Source organism: Phaenicophaeus curvirostris, chromosome 4, assembly GCF_032191515.1.
Source record: "Phaenicophaeus curvirostris isolate KB17595 chromosome 4, BPBGC_Pcur_1.0, whole genome shotgun sequence".
Classification (NCBI taxonomy): domain Eukaryota; kingdom Metazoa; phylum Chordata; class Aves; order Cuculiformes; family Cuculidae; genus Phaenicophaeus; species Phaenicophaeus curvirostris.
In genome coordinates, this window is record NC_091395.1 from 2,727,234 (window position 1) to 2,752,203 (window position 24,970).

Here is a 24,970-nt window from a genome sequence, read left to right on the forward strand (position 1 = left end):
GCTTCTGTTAAGATATTTGCTTTGCAGTGCAGTAGGGAGAGCGCGATGTGGTGAAGGTTTGAGTAGGGACTAAGAGCTGGGCTTTGGCAATACCTGCTTTAGCTCTGCCAGCCACTGGGCTTCGCTTTGACCCTCCTCTGCTTTTTAGCACTGACAAAACTCAGTTCTTGTCTGTATCAGTGTAAATCCATCACAGTAGCCCGTTACACTAGCTTTACGCAGGCTTAGCTGAGGCTGGGATTTGTTCTGTATTAATATTAATATCTGTTCTACCTAATTACTTCAGCTTTTTCTGTAACATTACCTCCGCATTATACCCAGCCGACTCACCACCTCCTGGCTGCTGGAGGCTGTTCTTGATCCCATTTCTAAACAGAAGCAATTCTGATTCAGCTCTGGCTGGGGTAGCTGTGCAGAGGCTGCCTTTTTTTTTCCCCCTTTTTGCCTGCTAATTGGCTGAGACCACCAGAATTTGGAGGACACAGATGTCACTGATAGTTTGCCTAGGGAGCACATTCATGCCCATCTGTTGCAGTCTAGAAGGCTGTTCATATATCCACAAGGCCTTCATTTAATTCTTGTCAGAAAGTAATGTAAATCCAGTTTACCTCAGAGGTCACAGCCAAGATTTATGCCAATGAGCCCCCTGCAATTTACACACACTGTAGTTGTATAGGATGAAAAGAAAGCCTTTCATGTTGGTGCATATTAACAAGAAAGCTTGCCTTAGGAGAGGCTTTTTGATTGAGCTTCTTCCTTATTTTAATACAGCCAATGCCAGTTGGTATATCCAGCTTTACCAAAAGAAAACATCTAATCTCTAAGCCAGAGAAGTAAACGAAACAAACAAATAAATAAATAAAGCCCTTAGCAAATCGATTTTGGGGGTTTTTTTTTAACCCATCTTTTCTCTTTCAAGTGGCAAAGACTTTGCATACTGAAAAGAAAGGTAAATGCTCTAGGAAAACACAAGCTTATGTGCATTGATGTAGTCAGGAAACTAAATTTACCTTTTGTGAAGGATGATATTAGCTTAAATTTTCTGAATTATTGTTTGTATGTTTTGGTTTTCTGGTTTTATTTTTTTTCCCCCTCAAGCTGCCCAATCTGAAAATAAAGTTGAGCCTCTTATTTTTGACACACAGAATGGGAAGGACTCAGAAGGTTCATGTGCACATCCACAGGAAGGAGAGTAGCCGAGGGTGCTGGACGACGTGCAAGCTCCCTGATACCTGCAGAAGGAAAAAATGCCAGCGTTGATGTTCAATCAATCTTCTAGTGACAATCTTCTGCAATTTTCCAGTCTCCCTGCAGAAAGCAAGGGGAGACAAAGTGGCATAATATGGAGTGACGATGAGGCCATAACTCGATCAGCTGTGGAGGGGGTGCAGCTAGAGTAGATCTAGCACTGCCTTGATATCATGATTTCACCCCTTTTTTCCTTAAAAGAACTTAAAAAGCTCCCTCAAAAATTATTTGTATCTTCATTGACCTTAGTGTAGCTACATGTAGATAGACCATGGTACACCACAAGCTGCTGTGTGCAAGTCTTCGTGTTGGGCACTTCATTACTTGCTTAGAACAAAGAAATTTGATTTCACAGAGTCAGAGGCAAGGATTCCTACTCCAGCACACACAGAAAATGCCATCCCACCTTGTGGTGTGGGCATCACTAAAGTGTACGGGCAAGTACACTTTAGACCGGAGAGAAAAGCTAGAAGAGCAAGTGGTGCAGAGACTTGAATTGAAAAAATAGCTGTTGAAAAGGAAACACTCTTGAGTACTTTGGTTGTTAATAGTTGGGCATGTCTGCTTCTTGTTTGAGGGATGCTCCTTTCATTTATACTAGCTCTGCTCAGAGAGATTCTCCTCCCTTTTCCTTCTTGCTTTTCCTTAGTTTGTCCAGCCTGCCTATTTTACCTTGACGGACACTTTCAGATGTTATAGGCATGAAAATCAGTATCATTTGCATGGTATCATAATGACTGAAGTGGTTTGGATTAGAAGGGAGGAGAGCAAGGCATCAAAATGAAAACAGGGCTCAGATTCTAAGTTCCAGCGTAGCACTTAAAATAATTAAAATGTTTATTTGAAAGTCAAAATAGCCTCAGTCATAAATAACTATCCATTCCTCAATTGATTGTGTTGAGTCCCAACCGAGAGCTCTGGGAATAAGGTTTATTTGCTCCCTGTTGGGATTAATCCATAAATGTAGCCTCCGCATGGAACTCATCAGGTCTTTGCTTCCTCTTCATTAGTCTCCCTGGAACTGGAGGGTAGCCTGAATAAGATGAAAATTAGGGTAATATATTTGCAGAGAGAAAAGGTCTGCTGAGCTCTAATTTGTGCTTCAGGACCATAATGCTTTGGAAAATTTTGCAGATGATGTCGTCTGAGAAACTGATGCTTGTGACGCTTGCTGTATTTGAAGTTTGAATGCGGCAATTACATCTTCAATTTCTTAAAGCCTCCAGTGCTAATTGCAGTCTTAATCTACCCAGATTGAATCCCTGGCTTCTTTCTATCTGTGGTAGAACTTAAAATTCCTTTCTCTTGACAGATCTTTTGGTCTTCTAGCCCAAGGGCTCTGAGATGTCACAGTATGGCCCATTTCTTATTAAAGAGATCATTTCACTGTAGCCCACCCAGTTTCTCCCTATCTCCTGTTTGGAACCCCAGCTCTGATTAAAGGGCGACCGCAGAAATAAACTTTCTCATCCCCTAAGACCTTTGTCATCTTTTTCGTCATATTTGATGCGAGAAATTATTTGAATCCAGGCTCCAACCAGAAACGGCAAAGATTGTTTTTCAGAAGTTCTGTTTTTAAGTGTCTGACAATGTTATCAACTATTTAAAACTGCTCTGTGCCCAAAGCTGGAGTAAAGGAGGTTCCTGTCACCAGAAAACCTTTAATTCCTCAGTCTGATGTAAAACTGGTTTTACTATATATTTGGAAAGTGGTAGCTACAGCAGTTGTTAACGTGTCCTTAGAAAGCATCTTTGTCTAGGCAGTTTTGTAGCATATCAAGCTGTAGTTTTTATCACTTCACAACAGTAGTGTCCTTCAAGCACTGTCTGTTAGGATTTAAGGGTACTTTAAGGAAGCTAATCAGTAAGCATCGAGTGGGTTCTAAAGGCCTCTAGAAGTTTGTGCTGGTTCTGCTGTTTGGCTATAGTCTCAGTCCCTGCGTTTGCCCCTGGTCCGTAAGCTGTGTGCTTGGTTATTTTCTCATCCCAGCTGCCATTCAACGCTCCAGCTGTCACAAAACACAACTTACAAAGTGGCATCTGTGTAAAGGATGCTGCTATAGTTTAAAGCTCTTTGGTGCATTTTAAGCCTATTTTATGATGCGAGTCATTGCCCCTAGTGCTGGGTCTCAAAGGGCTATCTTCCTCCTGAGTCTTAATGTACAGTTTATTGCACTTTTCTGGATGGTTCCAGCACTTTGTTGTCGCTGCTGTTGTAAATCATTATTTATTACTCTAAGTGTCCTCGCTGTTTATTCGGTTCTTTGGAAAATTGTACTTGAAGAAAAATCTCTCGCACGCTGACATTCATACATCACTGTTATAGATCTGGCAGTCCCCCGGTGAGTTGAATTTTTACAATCCTAGGAAGCCAAGTGCTGTACTTCTACACTAATTTAAGCTTCCCCGCTAAGCCCCATCAGTTCTTTGTGAGGCTGGCAGTCTGTGTGGCTCACAAAGCCACGGGGCCGCCTGCTTACAGTAAAGACCCAATGTGATCTTCCAGGCTGCAGCACTGCAGCCCTTCCATCTTTGCACAAGCTGGGCTAAAAAGATGAATTTTGGGCTCTGGACTGCAACAGAGATGAGTTGGAGCACGCCTGGAAGCTCACCTGTATGCTCTCAAAGTCAGCACTTAGTTGCTTTAGTGCATCTTCATAGAAAATTGTGTTTAAGAACATATATTTACCAGGGCTGCAAGGTGGCATTTGGATGCAGGCTTTCTCCAACGTGCTTCTGTGTGCACGTGAAGCAGTCTCCTCTGCTCACTCAGACTAATGTTCGTGGTGGATCTGATATAGAAGTTCAGTGATTACTAGAGAGGACTCCCTAGAAAATGAGATTTTTGAGAAATCAGATACATCAAGGAATGGAGTCAGGGCCAGATGGCAGGGACGCTTCATCCCAACCTGGGAGGTACCCATGGGATGGCCGCATGCTCGTTCCCACAGGGCTGGGTAATCAGAGAAATCAATTAGCAGATGTCAGTGCAGTTAGCAGAGCAAGCAACGCTACTATAGGTGTGTTACTGCGATTGTAGCAGAAGGGGCTGCTTTGGTTTTCCCCCATGGATAACCAGCAGCTGGATCAGCTTTTCTAGACCTGACAGGGTAGGAGGAGAGGGCTCTGCTTTTCCTCAGAGCCTGTTTTCTGGGTGTCATCACCAGGTCTAGATGTCTGTGCTTGCTGGGGGTTCTTAGGGAGAATGGAGCTTTGTCAACTAGGATGCGGACGAGGTCCTTGTGCTGGGAGCAAATCCCATCTGTGTGGTGGCCTTTTTTTAGGATGATTTTCATCAGTGACAGTTCAGACCCATCTCCTGGGTGGACTTTGGACCAGGCTGCGGCTGTGCCTCCAGCCCTGTCTCTGGTTCTGTCTCTCTGCTCCAAATAGGAGCCCCTAAATAGATGCTGTGCGTGGTCCATCGTTTCTCCATGGGGGGACAATGCCAGCACCCCATTATCAGCACCCAGCTATGCTTATCCAGTTCAAACCCTGTGAGACGCTGCCCTGCATGGGGTGGGTGGCTCTGCTCACTTCTGGAGCTTAAAAAGATGGAGAACCCTTTCTGGGTTTTCCCTCTGCTTTGTTGCTTAATGTCCTGTACCAGGATGGGGAGAGGAGCACTAGAAGGGGCCTTCTGCTATGAATTCTGCATTTGTGGCTTTCTTTTAACTTTACCATGCTTAGGAGTCGTGTTCTTGGACTGTGGTGATACCTGCATGTGAACCCCGTTTCTGAAAACACCTCTAAATCCTCTTCCAGGAAGGCATTTATGATACAAAAGTAATTAGAGAAAATGAAAGTAGAGATATCAACTTAGCCAGATATATGATGGAGAGGGAAAACAGCAGAAATCACACCCCAGTGTTTTGTTGATGGGATGGGAACTGAACCTGAGCGCGGACTTTAACCTGCTCTCGTTATAAGGACTCTGACCCATATTGTATATTTTAGATGATTGTTCTTCCTGGTGGGTTAATTTTTCAACAGCCCTCTGAGCACAGAGTCACAACCACAGCGATGAAACCCGTGCTGTTCCTCAGGGCACTGTTTCACTACACGGGCTTTTTATTCACTCACACGGTAGAAACCTCACAGACCTTGATAAACTTGACTTCACAGCACCCCAGGTTTCTAGCTGCTCACTGAGCGGCCCAGCAAACAGGCCTGATCTCAGATGGCATCTCTGTTCCTCTCCCGCGTGTGTGACTTGTCATCTCCAGGATTTAAGATCAGCAAGCACCCCTGTATCTCAATCCAACTCTGTACTCTAGAGACTCCCTGCCTAAAGACTCGATGACCATTAGAAGTCCCTTCCAGCTCAAGATATTCTATGATTCTATCCTGTGATTCTAATTCTTATTAGAGAACGGTTCATGAAGAACCTCCAGGACATGAAGACTACCGTCTGCTTTTGCAGCTGGTTGAATACTGTGCCAGGACCTTCTTGTGCCGTGTTCTGGAGTGCGGCTGGAGTAGAAGAAAGCCCTGCCAAGGTGCTCCACAGTGTGGATTGCACAGAAAGAACTGTCACCACCAAAACACCGCTGCAATCACAAAACCAAGCCTCAGATGCTAGGAAATATTGAGTGTTTAACAGCCTTAGTCTTGCCTAAGATTTTTTTATCAATGGCTCTGCATGTTTTGGATCTTTTGCTTGCCCACCCTGCTCTTCAGTTGCTCTCACATGCCTGTGCTCCTGCCCTCGGTCCTCTTTTTTAAGGCCACTTTTAAAATTTCCTCTTTCTCTGACATTTGTCTGCGAAGCCAGTCACAGCCCCAGCGAGTAGCTGCTGCCTCCAGGCTCTTTGCTGATGAATCCCATCTTTCGGGCTGCTCCACCTGCCCTTTCACGGCAGGCTCTCTGATCCTCTCTGCTTTCGCATGAGTGCATCTCTTTTGCCCTCTGCTTTTCAATCTGGCAGCTTGCTCTTACTTGGTGCCATTGAGAACACAGGCTGCCTGCCACCAACGCTGGGATCCAGTGATCCCAGAGCTGCAACAGAGAGGGGAAAAAAGAAGCCTGGAAATGTAGCTGTTAAAATGTACGTCAGCAAAGCAAACTGTGCCTGTATGTGTGTTCCTTTGCACTCGCCTATAGCCTTACTGTTTAGCTTTAGAAATGTTTTCACAGAGGCTGTTTCTGACTATAATGCCTCAAACTGCGGGGAGGAGTTTTGTAAGTAAGATCGTCACCAAATTGGTGGGAAAAAAGAACCAAACCCAGAGTATTTCTTTCATGTTTCAAGTTGCTCGACTGTTTTGACAGATGCTGAGCCAGATACCTTGGATGCAAATTGTAGGGTCTTTTTCTGCCTTGCCATTGGCAATGTCCTGAGCACCTGAAGGACTTGAGTGGAAAAGTTCCTGCAGGCCAGTCAGCCAGGTCAACGCATGGAGAGCTGGTCTTGGATGGAAGCAGTCCAAGCAGACTTTGGCAGAGCTCTGCAACTGGGGACTTTTCCCTGGAGTTGCTGTAGTAGCTGGAAAAGGTTTGGCCTTTGTACCCAGTCCGTCACGTGCGAGTTGCTCTGCAGTGTATCCAGAGCCTGCGCCTGGCTGCCCATCTCCTCGGTCACCAGCCGTGGGTGCTGGCTGGTGCCCCCATCCCAAAGGATGCTCAGCAGCACCCGGGTCACACTGGTGCCAGGAGGCTGGGGGCACGAGGTGGGCAGCCTGGGGAGGCAAGGAGAGGTTAGCAGGTTTGGAAAAGCTCCCAAGGTAAAAAGAGCCAGCCCCTGTGGTCTGGTAAAGGCAGGCAGCATCCTCCACGAGTTCAGAGCGTGCACGGCTCTGCCGTTCAGTCCCGGCTAACAGTGGGCGACAGCCTGAGCTCCCAGGTGCAAAGGGCTTCGGCACAGCCCAGCTAGTCACTTCCCTGCTTGAGCTTTCACAGCTCCATTGAAGGGCCCGTCCTTTCTCCCTGGCACCTCGGAGATGTTCGCCTCGCACAGTTTGTCACCGAGACCCTGCAGTAATTTCACACACTCCTCTAATAAAGTCCTCTGAGGCTGTCATGTATTTTCATGTATTTCCCCTATTATTTCTCCCTGCTTGAGCCTTTCAGATAATTGATGATACTTTAGTTAATCATTTTCCCCCTCCTTTGTTCGCCAGGTAGCTCAGCCTTGAAGGGATCCTTTTCATTTAGAATCCATGTCTTCTCTTAAGTAATTGATCATCGTGCACCCGGGGACACCCAATTCACAGCCGAGTGGGATCAGCCTTCATGAATAATCAAAATGCCGTGGCCGTGCTGCTGCAGGAGTGCAAGCGAGCTCTGGACACGCTCCTGTTGGCAAAGGCTGACACCGGTGAGGAAGACGAGCGACAATACCAGCGGTGCCAAGGTGAGGTCCCCGAGAGAGGCAGCAGGACCTCGGCAGCAGCCGCCGCTCCTCAGCCCTGCCCTATTTTTCTTCTCCTGGCAGATGAGTGTCAAGAGATGCCTGGATTTCGAGACCATGAATGGGATGCGGGCTACAGGCAGGCAGGGAAAGAAGTCCACTTTGTTGCAGTGAATTGCTGTCAGTTCTAATTTTAGGCTTCAGTAAACATGAGGCTGCAAGGAACAGTTTAGTTTGGGAAGAACAATGCCCAAAAGTTTGCTGATGCACATAAATTTCAGTTATTAAAAAAAAAAAAAAAGAAAGAAAGAAAGAAAAAAAAAAAAAGGATGCAACTTCTGAATAAGGGCACATATTTCCTCTCCTTTCAGAGGAACTGGGGGAGGGCCTTTTCTGTTTGTCAGCTTCTCCTAATATATTAAAGAGCTCATTGCCTGAATCTTTATCTTGTAAAATGTGTGTGACCTCTCTAAGTGGTGTCCAAAGGAAAAAAAACCTTGCAATATCCCTTTTGAAAGGAAAATCCGTGCCTGCTAATGGCTGGAATAAATAACCAGGAAAGGAAGCAGTATTTAGGGAGAGCTGTAATAGAAGGGTTCTACATTTGTTTTAATATGGCATTACCTGCTGGAAACCAGCATTTATTTTGGTACTGACAGGATGGTTTGAGAGTGATTTGTAAAAAACCTTTATTATTTCTTCATTCCACAGGAAATCCAGTTCATGTCAGTCATGAGAGGATGTAATATGCTGGGGTCAGTTGTTTCTAGGTTTAGACTAGGCAACTTCACTGCCACAGCTTTTTTATTCACGAAATAAAAGCCACGTTTGGATTGCTGAACTTGTTTAAATTGCAGCTCTTTGGTACAGGGTAGGGAGGTTAGTCACTCCTTTCTGCCGTGCAGAAAAATAACTTCACCAAGTGCAGAAAAATCACTTCACGAAGTGCAGAAAGATATAGGAGTGGATGAAGGAGAAATCTGAGGGGCGGGGGGTGGGAACAAAGGCAGTAGGGAAAAAACCCACAAAAAAAAATATCTATTTCTGTGCAGACTTTCCTTTGCGTGACACATCTGCAGTACAGTCCGTTTCCCAGTTTAGTGCTAATCATGTTTAGTTTTGCTTTGCATGAATGACCTGGCCATAACGTTAATTTGATCTTTAAAATCCTTTGTTTGTCTCCGAGTGCGGAGCCGTTGAGAGTATGTTTTTCTGACCATCCTTGTTCTTGCTGGGAGGTCAGCTGCCTTTTTCTGAAGCACCTAAGTCTGTTTGTGGCAGAGGGTGGCGTATACGTTTCTGTTATGGATACTGGAAGATTTCTCTCTTCTTTTTTTTTTTTTTGTTTTCAACAAAGGGTACTTTGTTTCCTCATCACAAATTCTTTTAAGCTTTATTATGGTTCTTTAGAATAGGCTCTTGAACTCCTAATCAGGTAGGGCTTTCCCCCCTCATCCTCCTCCCTCCTTTTCTCCTATTAAATACCACAAAGTATGAGAAATAATCAGTTTAGTTCCAGATAAGGTAAATCAGTGCCCTTATAATCACTCGATTAGACATGGTCCTTCAGGTAAACTGCTTCAGGAAATGGGCGATCAGAGCCCGAAGTGATGCTCAGGACCATGTTCCCATCAGCTGAAAGAAAAATACCCAGCAGCGGGGCGGTGACAGCGACATTAATAACTGCTGGGGCTCACAACTCGGCAGTTTTGGGCTTTGGGGGGACTCTCCTCTCCTCCCTGGGCTGCCTTTGTTCGCCCAGCTTTCTCAGGCCAGATGCGGGAGGAACTGAAAGCCAAATACATATAAATGGAGGGGAGGGGGGAGAGGAGGAGTGCATCCTCATCCCGCTTTAGCTGAGGGGATAGAATGGGTGGGTGTTAGATGGGTCTGGATTGCTTTTTTATTTCTTTTTAGGCTAGAAATCATTCCAATCAACTCCAATGCCAGTTCAGCCTTCGTTAATTAGAGAATTTATATTGCCTGTGGTGAGAACAGCCATCTGTTAGAAGAGTGAACTCTTGTCCCGGGAGCTGGATTTTAGCTGAAAGCTGCAAGACTGTTCACACGAGCTCCCCAGCTGGTTGGTGTGGTTCTAGTGGATGTTCTTGCGATACATCATCATTTTATTGTCATTAACACACTAATTGTGTTTATTTTCGTGCGGTGACAACTAGACGTCACAGCAAGACTCGAAGCGGCATCCTGCTAGGCTTACACGAGCATCCAACCCCAAGGATGACTGAAGGCTCCTGGATGGCCGGATCCTTCTGAAAATGTTACCCTGGTTTCCAATTCTAACCGGCTCAGCAGTAGTGGCTGCTGAGGACACTTCTTTAAAAACTGAAGTTCAGTATTAAAGAATTTGGCAGTTTTCTTTGTTGTTTAGTGCATCAAGTAGGGAATTAAGGTTTACTTAAGGATAACTTGGAAAACAGGAACAAGAGGACACCTGTAATACCTTTACACTTAAGAGACAATACTAACGTCTATGTTATCCCACTGATTGTTTTCATAGTTGCTGATGTTATTTTTTCCTGTTTAAATGTTATTTAAATAAGTGTGAGTTCATGTGGGAAAGAGAGAGGAAGGCAGAGAAGGAGACAGAAAGGCTGTCTGTGCAAGCATCCTATTTCTCTAGATCCCTCCCCAAAATGCCTCTCCTATGGGATCATACAGGGAAATGTGCTGGCTGTGACTGCCTTTGGAAAATATTTTGGGAATCTTGGTCTTTCCTCTTCTACACAGGGTGATAAAACCCTCCACCCATCATTTTGAGTTCCTTGTGATGAGGTGGGTATCCCTGCTCCTGCGCTGTCTTTGCAGCGAGAGGTGTGAGGGTGGGAGCGTGACCTCCTCGCCCCTCCAGCTCTCCCACTTGGCCACCCTGGCATGGCACGGGGGGCTGAGCCCCTCCAGACACCACTTCAGGAGGGCAGGGAAACGTGGCTGTGTATGAAACCAGAATGTGCAAGGGGAAGCGTGTCCAGGGCTGCAGCAACAAGTGAGAAAATGCGGGTTGGAGAAAGCGATACCTTTTTAAGGGTGAGGTTTTGGAAAACAGGCCCTAAATATTTGTCTTCCCACTTTTTCTTAGGAAAAAATGTGCTGGTGAATGCACTGTAATATGAGCATGAAATAGACCTTTTACGTAGTGCATTTTCTATGGTCATCTGTAAAAGATTGATTAAAAATATGTAGTAATACATCTATTGCGTTGCCTCGTTAAAGCAATGATGGTCTCTGAGCAGGGTTTTTTTCTGGGGATTAATGGCCAGAAGGGGCTAGATCTGCAGCTGATGATCACCATTAAACCCATCTGGTCAATAATCCTTGTTAATCCACTTTTATTGGCCAGAGAGTCTGCCCGGCTGAGTGGTTACCACAGCACACTCAGGCTGAAGCTTCACTCCTCTTTCAAGGAAAATTAAAATATGGGCTGCAGATGAAAGGAAGGGACAAATCCAAGCCCAGATCTCTAGTTGTGTGCTCCTCCTAGCACTTGTATCCTTAGTGAGTTCAGGCTGGAGATGCAGCTGAAGCCAATAGTTACATGGGAGGTGAAGAGCACCGCAGGGAGGGAGCAGGGAATAGGCTTCAGCTCTGGCTTGTTGCTCGAGAATCAGGTGTGGGAGCTGGTAGTACTTCATCCTCACCCCAAAAAAATCTTTTAATCCTTTGTACTTGACCTTTCCAGCTGGGAGGCAAGCTGTGCCTTGGGTAGAGTTCAGAAACTCTTGGGTGAAAGGCGTGAGGACTGAGGTTTCCATGCAGCTCCGTGATGGCTGTTCCTGGGTTGCACTATGCCTGGACCGAAGACACCTTCTCCTCTTAGTTTCTTTTTATCTCCTGTTGCAAACTACAAAAGAAATGCTGAAGCTCAGGCCAGCTCCTCAGCTGCTGTGAATTATTTGGCTAAACCAGCTTTAAAGCAGATCCATCAGCTTCAAACAGGGAGTCTCATAGCAAGGCTTCAGCTGGTATCTGCCACACGTCGGTGGGTGCTGCCGTCTCAATAGTGGTTCTCAGCCACATGGCTTGAACCAATTTGTCTTGCTGTAGCAGTGAGCTCTTTTGTGCTGAGGGAAAGTGTGTCCTCTAGTCTACAGCTACTGCTATAACAGGTTGGGTAACTCAGACCAACAATTTTTTTTTTGGACTAATTTGTCAATCAAGTAATTATTCTCAGGAGTGTATGCTTGTTCTTCATTCTATCCCCTTAGCTCTTTGTCTAATTGCTTTGTATGGGTTGTGTTTATCTCCCAGTTTGCACGGGGCTTTTCAAGCTGGCTCTGCCACTGTCACCAGCAAGCCCTGAGCGAAGGGGACAGGTCTTCTGTGCTTTATTTGCTTTGCCAGGAGCCCTCTTCTTACACAGGGAAACAGATTCCCACCTGTTGCTCTTGGAGCACCTCTTCACGCCTAGCCAGCCACCAGCTGCTGTGACTTTCTGCTAAAAGCCTTCTTAAGGGCTGAAGGCTCCTGTTTACCTGGAGGGCAGAGCAGCCAAGGGTAATAGGTGAGCTCAGGGTAAGGCTGGTGGCAAGAGCTGAGAGCTGGAAGCAACTGGGAGATGGTCTGAGAAAGAGGGGAGTTGTGCTTTCCGTGGGGTAGGTGCTCTCTCTGAAGTGTTGTGGCTGAACCCGCTGCAATATCTTTGACCTTTCCAGCTTTGCTTCCCGAGGACTTGAGGACCCTTCTGGAAGAGGCAAAGGAAATGAAATGGCCCTTTGTGCCGGAGAAGTGGCAATACAAGCAAGACCTGGGCCCCGAAGACAAAATAAACCTGCAAGATATGATCAGCGTGAGGCTCCCCGATTTGCTGGTATGAAGTTCAACATGCTTATTGCACGAAATGTCCTGCTATTGTGCTCGAGGGTGTGCAGAGTCCTGGTGGGCACCTGGGGGTGCTGGGGCTTGTTCTTCTGCACGGTGGTGGCAGCAGGGAAGGAAAGTCCTGCCCTCTGCTGCCACTGCAACCAAGCCAAGGTTGTGAGATCAGAGGGAGCTTTGCCTTGGGGTTGGGCTCCTGGTCTGTTGGCTACGTAGCTGATGGCAGATGCGTGCGCAACGCTCCACCGAGCTGTTGGTTTGAGGTCGTGCTGGTCCATGCGGTTTTACTTGCTCTGCTAGTGCAGGGAGGATAAAACGGATTCAAATGATGAAGTTTTGAGTGTACTCAGGCACTTTGCTGCTGTGCAAGGAAAAAAGTGCCTAGATAGTAATGACAGAGACGTTGCCAAGCGGAGGATGCTGTCTCTGCCTTGTCTAGAAGTGATCTCAGAGGTTTATAGGGGTTGTTCACGCATTGAGCGCTTTGCAGAGCAACCACTTCATTCATTGAAACGTGGAGCAATGACTTTAACTGCATTTATGTGGTTTCTACTCACTTTCATGCTCAGCTCATGCTAGTTTGGGCACTTGCTTTGTCTGTTCCTCTGGTTTCACGGGGCAGTTTTGTTTCCAGCAGTTTACCCTGAAAAACTTGCATTATAAAAAAACTAAAATGCTGAACACTTACATTAAGTTTTTTAAAAAAAAAAAACCCAATCATGAATATGAAAAGAATGCTGTTTAATTCAGTGCTGGTAGGAGGCGATGAGAATTACTCACTTTAGTAAGGCTTGCACAATTTGTCACCTGTTTATCTCTTATCAAGAAAATGACTTAACAGGATCCCTTTGAGGACCAAGGCTGGCCAAAACCTAGGCAGGAGAGGCAAGAACTTAATGTGACTCGTGTGAGTGAAGGAGACTTGTAAGGGGTCGCAGGATCCAAGTGGTGGTTGGGGATCCCATCCTGTAGAGTAATGAGTTTGAGCTTAAGGATTGGAACATGGTGAGAGATGTGGATTGCTTTTTGCTTTTCTGATTTTCTCAGAGGTGTGTCAGACATAGCAAACAGAGGACGTTCTTTCCAATGGTAGATGTAATATCTAGGCTAATGGATATCCCTTTGGCAGGGTGCACAGAAAGTAAAGATGAGCTTTGTGAGGTTTTGGGGGTTTTTTTTGCTTATTGGAGAGTGTGTGTGAAGCTAACGCAGTCCCATCCTTTGTGGGAAGGGGCAGCCCAACCTGAAAATCTGGGGTTTGGGGCAGGGAGGTCTGGCCCTGCTGAAATCCCAGCTGCAAAGCTGCTGCTAACACCAAGGTGGCCAGGAGGTCCCACCTGCTGCAGAGAGCCTTGTCTAGGTTTGGTTTGAAGACGATGATTACTTTGAATAGCACAGAGCAATGAGGAGCTCAGGAAAAACTAACAACAGGGCTGGGAGGCATCAACCCCAGCATCCCCTCACCAGCATCCCACATTGCAGGGATCCCGACTCTGCTGGGGGAGGGCGGGGAGCGGCTGCTTCTTAGGTATTTATTTTCTTTTTGGTGTGTGTGGCCTTAGACAGAAATTTATGGCGGAGGTTGACCTCCTTTACAATCCCTGCGCTGCGCTCTCGCTTTGGAGCGTTTGTCTGCTCTCTCCCAGGATAAACACCTGCAGTAAACTCCCTGAGAGACCTGGCTAGATGGGAGATTAATGTGGCTGTAATAGTGGAGCAGCGTTTGCAGCATTATGCCCTCTCCCCAGGTAGATGGATCTCTTCTGAGATGATACCAATTATTTATTGCTGAAACATCTGTTGATAACTGCAGCTGCCCTTGTTAAACAAAGCATATCATGGGGTCACAGACTATAGGGACCTAAAATCCTACCTCATGCTAGTTTTAGACTATTCACCCGCACCCCCTGAAGTCCATTGGTTACCGTTGTCTTCGATGTTTCATCCTGCGGTTGAAAATACTTTGTAAACGTTGTGCTGCCTTTCCCCATGTGCTTTGAAGTATTATTTCATCTTCATCGGTAATTTATATTCCAGTGCCATTGTACCATGGGAAAAAGGGAAAACCTTTTTTGTTTTCCATTTAATTGTAGATAGACTGACATTTTGACCTGTATTATTAGTATTAGTCAGGAAAAGGGATTTTTTTTTCCCCTTCATCCATTCCTTCCCCCTCCCTTTTTTTTTTAAAAAATAAAATATCAAGGCAGAGAGAAGCCTGCTTCAGTTCTTTGAATAAAAAGCTGGGGGGGGGAAATGAGGCTGAAGAGAAGTGATTACAGTGTGATGAGGAAAGATAAAAGTCTAAGCAACTTTTTTTTCTTCTTTTTTTTTTTTTTTTTTTTTTTTTGCGTGAGGGACAGAAGGATAATTTAATTCCCTGGAGCAAAAAAAAGAAATAAGTCTTTGTTGATTTATTGTTTGGAAAAACCTTTAAAATTTTTCATCTCTGTTTATTTTAATTTGCCATGCTCAGAATAAGCTCATAAACCGTAATTCATTACATTTAAAAAGTGCTTTGAGATCCATGAATGAAAGGCACTTCATTACCATGAACACACTGGTGGTGTTACGAGGAGGCAGAGCTGGCAACCAGGGCTCACCACGAGGATGTTTTACTCTACGAGGCGGCTGAAAAGCTCCATGAGACCAGCACAGTCAGTAAGCGGATTAGGCTTTGGCTTCAAGGGTTTCCCTTAGTGTTGCACTTTAAAAAATGAGCTACCCGTTGCTGGCGGCCGCATGTGAGTTTGACACATCAAGAAGGCAAAGCCACCTGCGCCTGCAGCCTTTTAGAGCCCTCTTCTTCGCCTGCGAGATGCTCATTACTTCTGCACGCTGACTGGAGCTGTAGGAAGGCATGGCCAGAACAGCTTGGGGTGCCGGGGGAGCAGCCAGCCAGATTTTCCTTGGCGCTCTCTCCCTGTGGCCGTGGCTCAACAGGAGCCGTGGTGCCACCAGAGCAAAGCTCGGGGCAGATTTTGGCAACGCACACAAACTTTTCCACTCTTTCCACCCTTCTTTCTCCACTATAAAATTACTGAACCTCCCTAAGGATCTTAAGGCAACAGATTGACTGGGATTCTTGAGGCAAACCAGCACTTCAGGTTTTACAAAATCTCTGCATGTTATAAAAGGTGTTTTCTTGGTTTGGTTGTTTTGGTTTTTTTTTTTCTTGCCAGGCTTTCACAAATCGGTTCAAAGGCCACCCCAGTTCAGCAACTCAACATACTGGTTTCTGCATTTTCCTAGAAGGTTTTGAAAGCCTCCCTGTCAGCCTAGCCCACCAAGCCCATCCCACAGCCCCTGTCCCAGCCCCAGCACTCCGTGTTCAGGAGTCTGCACTAAGGCTTGAAAGGTGATAACCAACATCTCTATCCAAAGCAAAACTTGGGAAGAACTGCGATTCTTCTAACAAATCAAAACAAAATCAGTATTGTAACAGCATCCTTGCTGGCAAGTATAAATAAGGAGAGATTACTTTTTCTGTCTAAATACTGTGCGCTGTGGGGTTCAGGTGGGGGATGCAAATATAAAAGGGAGGCTGCTGGGGTTATCCTCCCTGCAGGTCTCTGCTATCAAGGGATGGAAGTTGTCTTATGCTTGGTGACCAGCCAATAGAGGGCAACATGCCCATGTACACACGGGCTTTTGATCCCACAAACCCTGTTGTGGATGTCACTGGAAGCCAACTTTGTGGGTGCAAGTAGTTTTCTTGTGGGATGATTTGTGCTACGTTAATATTTTAATTATTTTTTTTGCAAGATCGGAGGCTTTCGCAAACCCATTGTAATGATGCTTAGCTTCTTCTTTATCACACGCATCAATAGTTCCTGCATCCAGGCTCAAGTATTCCGTCATAGACGAGGATCTGCTGGGCAGGTAGGGTGTAAATACAGAAGGAAAGGCTGACCCTATGGATAAGGGAGCATGGATCCTGGCCCTGCTGGCACAGAATCCCATGAGAGTTAATGGGAATATTGAATAGAGTAGAAAATAAGGCCCTGCAGCCCTTGCCTGGGCCTTGGCTAATTACGTGCTGATGGATTGCCATTAGGGAAAGTGTTCTGGGGGACATGCCCTAACTACCCTTAGGTGTGTGTGTGGCACTTAGGAGCTGTGAGCCTTTGAAAAAGAACTAAAGAGTGGGCTGAGGATTTATTTTTCGCCTCCTTCTAACAGTTGGTGTGGTAACAGGAGAATTAAAGCCCTAAATCTAGCCCCGAGATCTTGGTTGTTCAGCCTGACCTTTTGCTACCTGCCTCATAAGAGCCCTTCTTGGGGGATCCCAGTGAAACAGAGAGTGATATAAGGGATCTAAGGGAGATCTAACTAAGGGAGAGCTGTGGCTGCAGGCTGGATTCAGCCTGAGGAGGAATCCCTGGCACCCCAGCCTCCCTGATGCTTTGTAACTAAGAAATATCAGTGACTGGGTGCAGGCAGGAGAGCTTCAGCTGTCCAGGGTGACCACTCTGATGCTGCTGGTGTGCAATGCTGCAAAGCACTCAGTCCATGTGGGAAAACTACAGCAGGATTTGTGGAGCAGCAAACAATGAAACAAGAAGCCTGATCCTGGGTACCTGTAGGGCTGTCGCTTTGCTTTACTCATAGGTAGGATTTCCTCTGCTCAGATGCAGCTTCATGGAATAATTCCTCCCTGGAAAAAGACTTTAAATGTTGTATTTCTTAGATTGCTGTGTAGTCTTGCACTGCCTCTCAAATTAATTGATGCTTTGAGGACACAGATTTAGGAGAGAGACTTGATTTTTTTTCTTTTTTACCCGATTATAAAGGTCTTGATGCCACCCTTACAGGGGTGTTCTGATGCTGGCACTTTCCTATTTTTAAGGACTAAAAATATCCCCTTTGACACAGTATTTTTAACAAAGCACAATAGTTTATTTGAGCACAGCAGGACAAGTAAGGGCTGCAGAACAATTTTTGCATCCATCCCTGGTAATAATTAAGAGCAGGTACTCCTGCAGATGACTTTGGGTCCCCAGGAACTTCCCCTTGAGGAGCTTCCTTGCCACTTTACAAGGTTCTGTCCTTGCCCCACAATGCTACTGTTCAGCAGCCTGAGTCGCCTGCTGCTTTCCTCCCTCCTGAGACCGCTCAAGTTCATCACACAGATGGTTCTCCCTCTTGTCTTCCTTCCTGATTGCTACCTAGTGCTGAGAGCTACATGCCAACAGCAGCTTGATTAGGGTTGGTGCTTTCCCTGCTTTGTTGATGGGCTGTGGGAGGTCCCTCTCTGGGGACTAGTTTGCTGGAGATGTGCACTGGCCCTCAGTTTGGGAGTGGAAGCTGAGAGCAGCACCTGGAACATCCCAATAGCAGTGAAATGAAATGTGTGGCAAGTTAAATTGGAAAAAAAAAAAAAAAGGGGGGGGGGTGTGCTCTTGAGGAAAGCAGGAGTGATTCTTGCTTTCGTACTTTCTCAGTTGGTGAAGCACAATGTGGGCTGTTGTAAAAACCTGACCCATTCTCTGGTGTTTTGAGCTGCTAATAATGGACCTAATGCTACTCCCATTGAATAAATGCCCAACTCTCCATTGCCTTCAGGATGAATAACCTGAGCTAATTAACAGCTTCAGAAACTGAAGCCATTAAATGGGGATCTCGGCTGCTCTGAGCAGAGAGGAAAGTGTTCAGGAGCTTCTTATTTCTCCCTCTGCAGCTTTTCGCTGTGTGACTTGACTGTCCTGTGTTTCAAGCAGATCCATCTGCACCTCATGGACCTGCTTTCTTCTGCCCATCACAGAGGTCGCAGCAGCCTTAATTCCTTGTTATTTGTCGAGCGGGCTCTGATTGCCAGCTGAAAAGCAGAGATTGATAGAGAAGTCCCGTGTGGTGACAGCAGCTTTGGTCTCTTGGACAGACAGGCTTTGCTAACAGCGCGTGGGGTAAAAGGGTGAAAGACTTCAGCCAAATCCATTGGTGTTGTGACTCTGTGTTTAATCTGACAGGGGACGAGCGTAGGGGGAAAGAAAACCCAGCAATTTGTTAGGGTTCAGTGAAGTGCTAACTAGGAGCAGCTCTTGGGAGAGAACTGAAGCACCTGGAAGTACGAGCCACTGAAACTCCTGCCCTTTTTGTTGACTGCTCTTAGTTTGATTTTTTTTTTTTTTGGTTGGTTGGTTTTTTTTAAGATTTTAAACCTCATCTGCAGTTATGAATAAAACAAAGACTGAAATAGTCTGAGACAAGTGGATATAAGCAGCACAGAAATTCAGAGGGTCTGCAAAACTGTGGGAACGCTCTGAAAGTGAAATTCCTGCCTCTGTTTTCTAACCTTGCTGCTTGCAGAGGTGTTTTTCCAAGGGGCACTCTCCCCCAAGCCCACAAACTGGAGTTGGGAGGGGGTCACCTCCAGGATCTGCGCTTTATGAAGAGGGCAGAGAGAGTGGATTAAATCAATATTTCATTTATTTGAGCTTGTAATTCCTCTTACATCAGCTGCCACATAAAGATTTCCCCCTATTTTCTTCCCCTCCTCGTCGCCCTCATTTACTATGCACCAATAATTTCCCTTTGACGCTTTCCTGCTAGTCCTAGAGCCAGATGGCCCCGGTTCTGGGCTTCTCCCTTCTCTTGGGAGCGGCCCCCATTGTCAATGCAAAGGAGGCGTCGTGGCTTTGAACCCAAAGCTGGGACCCAAACTTCAGCCCCAGCGTGAGGAGGAGCTAACCCACTAATGCAGGAAACCATGCAAGCAGCACACCCTCCCACTCATCGCCATTAAGGGGAAAAAAAAAACAACCAACCCTTCACTAAAGGCTGTTTTGCATTTCCCCCAATGGTCTGTGTATAGAAATCTGGTGCAAATTTAATTCTCTCGCCACCTGATTCCACTTCCCAGCCGCAAGGTTCCCTTTGTGTCATAAACTCAATTAGACGTATGCATTTCACATCATGGACACAGATGTGAAAACAAAGTGTGCACGTACCTCGCTCTTTTTTTCTCTCTCTCTCTCTCTCTGTGTCGATGCGCCTACATCAGCTTTAAAGCGATAAAGAAAGTGAGTAAATCTGTTTAGGGCGCTGGCTCGCTCCGCAGAAGAAAGCGTGCGGCTGCGGCGAGTTGCTGGTTGTGTTGGGGTGGGTTGGGACATCTTGGAAGCCAACTGGGCTTGGCAAGAGGGAAATGCCCCCACTTTCATTCCAGAGTGGCGTGGGGAGGGTCTTGGTGCCCGGTCTGGGTGCGTGCCCAGCGCGCCGGTGCTTTAGCTGGAGGTGCTGAGGAATTTTTCAGCCACACGAGTTGGCAGGGAATGAAAGGAGCGGGTGTTAATTTCTCGGTGTACTGCTCGGAACAGGGAGGGGGGGATGTAATTGCGAAGCCTGACATCGAACCGTGCGTCCGTGTGCCACACAGCGTGCAGCCCGGCTTTTTTTTCTTAAAAAAAAAAAAAAAATAGCTGCGTTTCTCTCCCTGGCTTGACTTTTCTACGTTTTGTGTCCATTTGGGTTTGGAGAGGGACACAAGAGGTTTCGGCATTGAGCAGGGAGATAAATTATGCAGCTGCAAGACTGCCAAGCTCTTCAGAATAGGATGCTTCGTTTAGATTTTCCACAATGCTATTGAAGTGCTTATTTTCCTCCTGAAGAGACACAAACAGATGCAAACTTCTGTAAACACTTTAGAAATGAATTCAGTGAGTTTGGCCTCTCAGCAGTGCTCAATAGCTGACAGAAAAATGTCTAATTAGTGCAAGTGGAAATAATAGGGCCACTTGGATTCTTTCCATCCTCCTCCAAGTCTACTTTTCCTAGGAACTCAAAGGCTCTTTTGTTTGGTAGGTCACCCTCTCTCAGGCTTTTATGCTCCGATCTATTAAAGGAAGAAGGGGAGGAAAAAAAATAGATTAGGCGATGCTCTGTGCTTAAATATATGGGCAGTTGATGAGCATTTTGAATGGCTGGTTGCAGTGTCAGTTTACAGGTGCTTGGAGAAGGGGATTCCTCCATTGTTGGGTGGCACAAGCGGAATCGTGCGTGCCAGGCTCCAGGAATCCTTTTCAAGTGTCATCCTCTTTGAAAATGTGACATAGGCTCAGGGAAATAAAAGGAAATTTGTACAAATCTGCCTTGCTGAAGTGCAAACAAGGTAGCGAGTACTTGCAACAGATCAGTGCTGCGAGCCGGCCTTTTATCATAGAATCATAGAATAACCAGGTTGGAAGAGACCCACCGGATCATCGAGTCCAACCATTCCTATCAAAAGTCCAACCATTCCTATCAAATGCTGTAAATCCCTATTTATGCTGTAAATCATAGGCTCTTCTCCCAATGGTTTGACATGGCTTTTCTTCTGCACGCCTCAGATGGTGGTTATACTGCTCAAAATCAAGAATGAGTCTTGCTATCAGGTTGCAGGGCTCTGAGCTAAAATCAGAAAGAACAGAATTGAGCCTAGGGGAGGAGTCCAAGAAGCCTAAAGCAGTTTGTGGATGTTGCTGTCTCTCTGGCTCTTCCTACGTGTTTGCACGAGCAAGGCACGAGGACGCCGATGCTAAGACAAAAATGGGACGTAGCTGCCAGCCTTGATGTTTTATTGTGGATTTGGACAAAGTTTACTTGGGAGTCTCTCATCCTCCGATGGTACCGTGGGGCCTGATCCTTACTCTCCTGCGATGCTCCACTCTGTCATGAGTACAGTTGCTCGTTGACGTGAATGAGATGAGAAACACCTTTTCTGAGGAGGCTTTGTATGGTTTAAGGTGTTTTCTATTTCTTTTCTTCCCCGTTGTGACTGACCTCACAGGTCAGGCTGGGCAGCGGGCAGAAGGAGGCTGCTAAATGATTGATGGCCATGAAGACCAGATGGGTTGGGGCACCCACAAGCCTCCATAGATGCAGAGATGGGTCCTTCCTTAGAACCCCTGGCTGTATTTCAGGCGAGTGTTCCTGTGAAACGATGACTGGATACCACCCTCCCTATCCCGCGTGACAAAGCTGTCAAAAGGAATCTTAGCGTATGGTGCACCTCCTTGCTGCTCTGGGCAGGAGGCTGGTTGTGGGGAGATATCCCTAGGTTCATGTGGACTTACGCAACCATGATGAGGACGCGTGCCTCCTCAGGGCTGTCTTTGCTGGCCTCCTGTTCTCTTAAGAGCGTGCTGGAGGAGCAGGAGCTCTGGCTGATTCCTTGTGTTGGTGTGATGGCTCAACCAGTGTGGGAATCCAAGAGAGTTCATACAAACTTAGCAGTCATTAAAGATGATCTGCAGGGGAAAAAACATCGCGCTCCTGGCCTGTTTGTGTGTTTCAGAGAATCACTAGGTTGGGAAGGACCCACTGGATCATTGAGTCCAACCATTCCTATCAACCACTAAACCATGTCCCTGAGCACCTCATCCACCCGTCTTTTAAACACCTCCAGGGAAGGTGATTCAACCACCTCCCTGGGCAGCCTGTTCCAGTGCCCAGTGACCCCTTCTGTGAAAAATTTTTTTCTGATGTCAAGCCTGGACCTCCCTTTGGTGGAACTTGAGGCCATTCCCTCTTGTCCTGTCCCTCTTGTCTTGTCCCTCCTGTCCCCACCTGTGTACAAGTGGTTTGTACACCACTGTAGTCACCATTTCCAGTCATTCCAGACTCATGGTCTCTTTTTAAACTAATTATTACTAACAGTAATCTGTTGAGCATGACCTAAACACATTAACAGATCAAATTATGTGGTTCCAAATACTAAACAACATTTAGAAAGACCCCAAATAAGTAAGGAACGATATCTACAGCTCAAACAAAAGAAATAGCTGGAACCTTCCTATCTTAAAGTGGAAATATGATCAGGAATAGTCATAATTATAGGTTAGAATAAATCCTATCTGATCACTGCCACAAAGGCTTTCTCCATTATGTAAATGCCAAGGAACGTAGGGATTAGAAGGTGTGTAGAAATTTAGAGGCAGCCTTTTAATTGCTAGTGAAGATCTGCTTCTGGTCATGTTCAGGACTTCACTTGCTGTAAAGCTGTGTCAGACCTCACAGCAAATAATTTGATATATCCCATCTGTTCTAAAATGGTACGTAGGCAGCACCGTTAGGCAGAGGGTGACTAAAGCAGAATATTTTCTGCACATCGAGCGTCTGCGAGGCGAGTTTCTCAGAGGTTATCCCTTGATGCTGGTGTTCTTTTCAGGTTTATTTGAAAGCCTCCATCACGGTCAAGGACTGCGTAACGGCAGCCGCTATCGTGTTCCTGATTGACCGGTTCCTGTATTGGATTGATGCCTCCAGCCAACTTCTTCAGATTGCCAAGGGTCTGCACAGGCTGCAGCCCACCACGCCGATTGGTCCCCAGGTGCTCATCCGCCAGGCTCGCCTCTCCGTCAACGCAGGTACCGCTCCGTTTTCTCAGCTCAAGCCCAACTAGGAACCACTTGACTTTGAAGAAGATACTTTGTCCGTTGCTGGGGATGAGATGCTTACGGCCCCGGTGCCATCGTTTAAAACGCACAGCCCACTCCCAGCCCCCTTGAGCCCTCCCAGCTCCTCTCACTAGCACAAAGGGGCTGGTATAAAGGGCTTCAGAGCCAAAAGCAGGAGAGAAAATTGTGAAAGGGTGTGGAAAATACTAATTGGAGCTTTTGTTCCTTAACAAATCTTCCCTGCTGGTTTCAAACAGGGATATCTGAATTGCTATACTTCTGACCGAGGGCCTTTAAAAAGTAAATTAGAATCCCTGGCATTTTCTCTGCACTGTCCCAGCTGCTTTTTTTTTCCCTTCCAGTGGGACCACTTGACTATGCAAACAATGCAGCTTACAACCTCTCAAGGGTAAACTGGTTATTAAAAAAAGAAAAATTCCATCATTCCTGTAGCGTGGGCAGCACCTGAAGGATTTTTCATGTGTCTTCCCATTGGGGAGGAGGAAACAAAGTCAGACAAAGGTGCTCTGAAAAGCTCATTTGAGGAATGTTTTATTTGCAGAAAAGAGAACTGTAAGTTCCCTCCGTAGCCTGTTTTATTTGCTGTTGTGGACTTGCCATGCTCCCATTCCCATGGTGTTTGGGTACCGGCACGCTCGAATTGTTGGGCCAGTCCAGCCAACGCTTACGCTGCTTCACAGGCTGGAGCAGCCTTCTTGAGTTCAGCTGGACAATTGAGACAAAAAGCAAGGTTCAACGTGAATAAAGCTGAGCAAATGAGACCTTAAAGCATCTCCCGGAGCCCATCAAGCCTGCCACGAATGCCTTTGGCCATGCAACAAAACCTCTGAGCCGTGTGACAGGGCAGTGAAAGGCAGAATCCCCACCTTGCGTTGCATGCTGCATCCTGTCGATGTGTCTTTTGGCTCTATATTTTGTGCTTAAGATGGTTCTTAAGAGAGACAGACAGGGAGGCAGCACAGCCTGTAGCTTTCTGAGGTGGGATATCAAGTCAGCTGGCTTTAAGGTGCAACCGCAGAGCTTCCAGTCCTGGTGAACTCCCCAGCGAGACCAAAATGGGTTTCCAAACCATGTGTTTCCTTGAGACAGAAACCATCAGCTCTGTAGCTGAAGGCAGCAGCCTAGAGTACTTCTGCAAGAGAAACAAAAGCAGGGAATCCTAACTGGTGGGGTGGCCAGAAGCTCATCGCCTGCCCCAACGTTTTTGCCACCTCCCGTGCTCTGAATCCTGCAGCATGGGATGGAGAGGGTGAGAAATGAGCGCCTGGAGCCACTTACCTACGCAGCAGGGCTTGTGTTCATTTTAAAACCAACGTGCAAGCGTAGCCTTCCCTCTAAAAGAGAGCTTTCTGGTTTTTTTTCCCCTTCCAGTCTGGTTACTGAAGCCACCTTGTAGAACGTAGCATGCACACAGACACAGCAGAAATACCAGAGCTTGATGTGAGGAAGCCTTCCTCACATTTTAAGATTAAGCACCCTTGCAGCAACGTACCGAGTGTTGAGTAAGAGAGAGATGTGCATAATTTCATTTTACTGTGCAGCCACATTTTATATGAAACACTGCGTGTACATTTATGACTATTGACAGCAACAAATCTATGTATATGAAATTGGGGTGTTTCAGGTTAAATAACATACAGCTCCTTAATGAGATTTTCTGAAGTGAGTGTCTGTCTAGAAAGGGTTGCCTCCTTAGCATTTTCTGCAATATTTGCTGTATATGTGAAATAACCTGTGACAAAGAGGTTCCTGAGCACGCGGTGGCATTTGCAGCACGTGTTTAACTGGAAAATTTAATCCAAGTGTGGACACACTGACGGTGCTGGGAAGAAGAGGATGATTTACAGGGGCTTTCACTGAGTAATGCTTTTGTTCATGCCACGTGATGTGTTTTTTGTATTCATCTTCTATCTTTGTTTTAAATTTTTAATCAGGTAAACTTCTAAAAGCCGAATATATCCTAAGCAACCTTATTAATGACAATGGAGCAACAGGTATGTGTGTATTTCTTTTCCAATTTCATAGAATCATAGAATAACCAGGTTGGAAGAGACCCACCAGATCATCGAGTCCAACCATTCCTATCAAAATTTCAGATATTTCAATATATTCAATATTTCAAAATTTCAGAGTTGCTATTTT

The 24,970-nt window shown here is 46.0% G+C and overlaps 1 protein-coding gene across 4 annotated transcripts in view; it reads left to right on the forward strand.

The window, feature by feature from the left end:
• Positions 1 to 24,970, forward strand: part of ALPK1 (alpha kinase 1) — a 45,370-nt gene that overhangs the window by 9,304 nt on the left and 11,096 nt on the right. For 2 of the 4 annotated variants that reach the window (XM_069855093.1, XM_069855094.1), the window contains 4 exons: positions 7,369 to 7,601; positions 12,269 to 12,423; positions 22,579 to 22,777; positions 24,763 to 24,822. In XM_069855093.1, coding sequence (XP_069711194.1) covers positions 7,481 to 7,601; positions 12,269 to 12,423; positions 22,579 to 22,777; positions 24,763 to 24,822 — 535 coding nt within the window. In that variant the 5' untranslated portion in view covers positions 7,369 to 7,480. Of the gene's footprint in view, positions 1 to 5,688; positions 5,760 to 7,368; positions 7,602 to 12,268; positions 12,424 to 22,578; positions 22,778 to 24,762; positions 24,823 to 24,970 lie in introns of those variants that run through there. The other 2 variants (XM_069855095.1, XM_069855096.1) reach the window with 2 other exon arrangements.